A 3,853-nucleotide genomic window follows, 5' to 3' on the forward strand; every position below is an offset into this window, starting at 1 on the left:
CAGCCCCCTCCCCTGCCCCACAGTTCAGGATGTAGCCTGGGATGTCCTGCCAGGTTGGGATGGGAAATGCTGACTACATGGCTGCCTTCCTGCACCTGCTGCTCCCACTGGCCTTTGAGGTGACTGCACGGAGGATTCCCCCAGGGCAGCTGGGTGGGAGGGAACTTGGTGCCTGGAGCGCCATGGTGAAGGCAGAAGGAGGGTTATGAGCTGCCCCACTGCTGCCTGGCAGGGGAGAGTGCTCAGGAGGGGATGGGATGGGTTTGGCTTGCCCTCACCTGGGCTCCAGCCCCTCTCTCGACCCTCCCCACCCCGGCCTGACCTGTAGTTTGACCCTGAGCTGGTGCTAGTCTCAGCAGGATTTGACTCAGTCATCGGGGACCCTGAGGTGAGGGCCTTGCCTGGCCAGGGAGGGCTTCTGGGGTCCTGGAGCCCAGGTCCCCCATCACACATGGCTTTGGTTCCAGGGGCAAATGCAGGCCACGCCAGAGTGCTTCGCCCACCTCACACAGCTGCTGCAGGTGCTGGCCGGCGGCCGGGTCTGCGCCATGCTGGAGGTGACTGGGGAGGGCACATAGGGAGGGTTCCTGGGCCAGAGGTCTGGGGGTCAGGAGCATGGGAGCCAGGTGCCCAAAGGGGTACTTGGGAGGGGCATCCTGCCCGGGATAGAGCCAGGCAGGGGCCCTCCTGGTGACACCCCATCCCAGTGATATCCCTGCCCCAATCATATCTCCACCCTCCTCCCAGGGCGGCTACCACCTGGAATCACTGGCTGAGTCAGTGTGCATGACAGTACAGACGCTGCTGGGCGACCCGGCTCCACCCCTATCAGGGCCCATGGTGCCATGTCAGAGGTTCGAGGGGAGGGAGGGCAGGCGGGGCTGGGGTGTGAGACCAGGCGTCACCACTGTTGTATCTCCCCCACAGTGCCCTGGAGTCCATCCAGAGTGCCCGTGCTGCCCAGGCCCCGTACTGGAAGAGCCTGCAGCTGCAAGGTCAGTGTGGCCAGGTGCTAGGCTGCAGGATCCCACCTCAGGCTCCCGTGCGGTGGTTATGACTCTGAACTGTCCCTAGACGCGACCCCTGTGCCAACGAGCCCCAGCACCCACTCCCCAGAGGGGAGGCCTCCACCTCTGCTGCCTGGGGGTCCCATGTGTAAGGCAGCTGCACCTGCACCTGCACCTGCACCGAGCTCCTTCCTGGATCAGCCATGCCTCTGCCCTGCACCCTCTGTCCGCACCACTGTTGCCCTGACAGCGCCAGATACCACACTGGTCCTGCCCCCTGATGTCATCCAACAGGAAGGGTCAGCCCTGAGGGAGGAGACAGAAGCCTGGGCCAGGTGGGCAGGGCTGGCCTGGGGAGGATGGGGCCGCGTCTACACCTGTGCGTGTGTGTGCCTGACGTGTAGTCACTACGTGTCTGTGTGTCCCTCTGGTCTGTCCACCACAGGCCACACAAGTCCCTGGCCCGGGAGGAGGCCCTCACTGCACTTGGGAAGCTCCTGTACCTCTTAGATGGGATGCTGGATGGGCAGGTGGGAGCACCTGTGAGGGGTTGGGGTGCCGTGGACCTAGGGGCAGGGACCAGGACCTGCCAACGAGATGTGGGCTGTCCAGAGGAGGGCTGGGTGGTGCAGAACCACATGGATGTGAACGTTGCCTTGTGCCAAGAACGGTTCCCAGAACAGCTCCAGGGATGGGGATCACTAGCGTGTCTGACCTCTGACCTCAGCTTCTTCAGTTAAATGCTCTTTGGCAGAGAGGTGAAGGGGTGATTTAAAGTATACATTTAGGCAGGGTGCAATGGTTCATGCCTATAATAACAGCAGTTTGGGGGGCCAAGGTGGGAGGAATGTTTGAGCTCAGGAGTTCAAGACCAGCCTAGAGAACATACAGAGACCCTGTCTCCACAAAAAATAAAAAAGTCAGCCAAGTATGGTGGCGTGTGCCTGTAGTTCAGTTACTTAGGAGGCCGAGGCAGGAGGATCACTTAAGCCCAGTAGTTTGAGACTGCGGTGAGCTATAATTGCGCCACTGCATGTCAGCCTGTGTACAGAACAAGTCCCTGTCTCTCAAAAAAAGAAAAAAATTACAGACATAAGCATCTTATTTACAGAAGCGGAGTGATTGACCTGAGTGTAAGAAGTGTGGCTGACAGTAGCCACAGAGATACACCGAATGGAGGGAACCATGGATCTGTTTACCTGGCTCGGGAGTTGGCTGCTGCCTCATCCTCCACTGTTTATACATCCCACAGGTGAACAGTGGCATCGCAGCCACTCCAGCCTCTGCTGCAGCAGCCACCCTGGATGTGGCTATTCAGAGAGGCCTGTCCCATGGAGCCCAGAGGTAAGCCTCACTTGACCATCCGGAGCCTCTGAGGGCAGGACCTGTGGGCACCCCTATCCTGGCTGGCCAAGCAGAGCTCTGGGAATGGACTCTGGACAACAGGAACACGTGTCCTGAGGCCAGCTCTTCCTCCAGGCTGCTGTGTGTGGCCCTGGGACAGCTGGACCGGCCTCCAGACCTCGCCCATGACGGGTAGGACTCTCACGTCTTGCATCTGTCCAGCCATGGATGTGAATGGGCATGCGACAGATATGTGCCTGGGCCCCAGGGTGATGGGTGGGAGGGGCACTGTGGTACTGAATGGAGGCTTCCTCAGCTGGGGTTTGGGAGAAGGGCTGCTAGAGGCAATGCCAGGTGAGTCTCCAGCACAGAGGCTCAGCAGTCACAGCACCTCTGCCCATGGCCTGGTGACTGCTCTTCCACCTCCGCCTCTGTGGTCTGGGCTCAGGAGGGTGAGCAGGGCCTTATACTTATGCACATGTGTCCTGGAAGGAGAACTCTGTGGCTGAACATCGGGGGCAAGGAGGCAGCCGCCCTATCCATGTTCCATGTCTCCACGCCACTGCCAGTGGTGAGTGACCACGCCACGCGCCAAGGCAGGTGCTGGGGAGCCCATGGATGTGTGCCGCTGCTGCTTGCTGGCATGTCATGATAGCAGGTCTCTGGTCCTTCCTGTCTCCCTGCTCCTCCTCCAGGGGCCCTGAGATTAAGAGGTTGGGGGGCCAGAGCCAGCAGGTGTCTGTAGATGAGGAGCTGGGCTCTGCTGTCCCCACAGATGACTGGTGGCTTCCTGAGCTGTATCTTGGGCTTGGTGCTGCCCCTGGCCTATGGCTTCCAGCCTGACCTGGTGCTGGTGGCGCTAGGGCCTGGTCATGGCCTGCAAGGGCCCCACGCTGCACTCCTGTCTGCCATGCTTCGGGGGCTGGCAGGGGGCCGAGTCCTGGCCCTCCTGGAGGAGGTAAGCTGGGCAGGGTGGAGGTGCTGTGGGGTGGGATGAGGGGAAGGACCAGTGACTGCTTCCGTCTTCGCCCCTGGCCCAGGACTCCACACCCCAGCTAGCAGGGATCCTGGCCCGGGTGCTGCATGGAGAGGCACCTCCTAGCCTAGGCCCTTCCTCTATGGCCTCCCCAGAGGACGTCCAGGCTCTGATGTATTTGAGAGGGCAGCTGGAGCCTCAGTGGAAGATGCTGCAGGTGAGGCTGATTGCGGAGGCATGGCTCTGCCCTGGGGCCCGGCTCTGCCGCAGAGGTTGGTGGGAAGGGCAGGGCAATTGAGTGCCCTGAACCAGCTCCAGCGCAGGAGGCCAGCTGCGCGCCTCGTCCCGGCCCCTCCTCCTGTAGTGCCGTCCTCACCTGGTGGCTTGAAATCGGCCAAGGTGGGAGCATTTACGCCGCAGAAATGACACCGCACGCCAGCACCTCGCTGCCGCGATCCGGACCCCAAGCCCGCGGCTCCCACGACTCCGGGGCACGGAACCCCGCCCACTCCCACCCCGGTCCCCT

At 61.6% G+C, this 3,853-nt stretch overlaps 1 protein-coding gene across 11 annotated transcripts in view; it reads left to right on the forward strand.

Annotated features, from left to right (window-relative positions):
- HDAC10 (histone deacetylase 10) overlaps positions 1-3,847 on the forward strand; it is a 6,173-nt gene extending 2,326 nt beyond the window's left edge. For 2 of the 11 annotated variants that reach the window (XM_017888058.1, XM_017888056.1), the window contains exons 8-20: positions 54-119; positions 329-388; positions 468-557; positions 748-854; positions 928-995; positions 1,075-1,342; positions 1,453-1,537; positions 2,260-2,351; positions 2,487-2,543; positions 2,844-2,922; positions 3,127-3,309; positions 3,392-3,544; positions 3,727-3,847. In XM_017888058.1, coding sequence (XP_017743547.1) covers positions 54-119; positions 329-388; positions 468-557; positions 748-854; positions 928-995; positions 1,075-1,342; positions 1,453-1,537; positions 2,260-2,351; positions 2,487-2,543; positions 2,844-2,922; positions 3,127-3,309; positions 3,392-3,544; positions 3,727-3,753 — 1,335 coding nt within the window. In that variant the 3' untranslated portion in view covers positions 3,754-3,847. Of the gene's footprint in view, positions 1-53; positions 120-328; positions 389-467; positions 558-747; positions 855-927; positions 996-1,074; positions 1,343-1,452; positions 1,538-2,259; positions 2,352-2,486; positions 2,544-2,843; positions 3,010-3,126; positions 3,310-3,391; positions 3,545-3,691 lie in introns of those variants that run through there. The other 9 variants (XM_017888063.1, XM_017888062.1, XM_017888057.1 and 6 more) reach the window with 9 other exon arrangements.
- Positions 3,848-3,853: the final 6 nt, after the last annotated feature.

The sequence above is a fragment of the Rhinopithecus bieti genome, unplaced genomic scaffold, assembly GCF_001698545.2.
Source record: "Rhinopithecus bieti isolate Rb0 unplaced genomic scaffold, ASM169854v2 scaffold_17174, whole genome shotgun sequence".
NCBI lineage: Eukaryota > Metazoa > Chordata > Mammalia > Primates > Cercopithecidae > Rhinopithecus > Rhinopithecus bieti.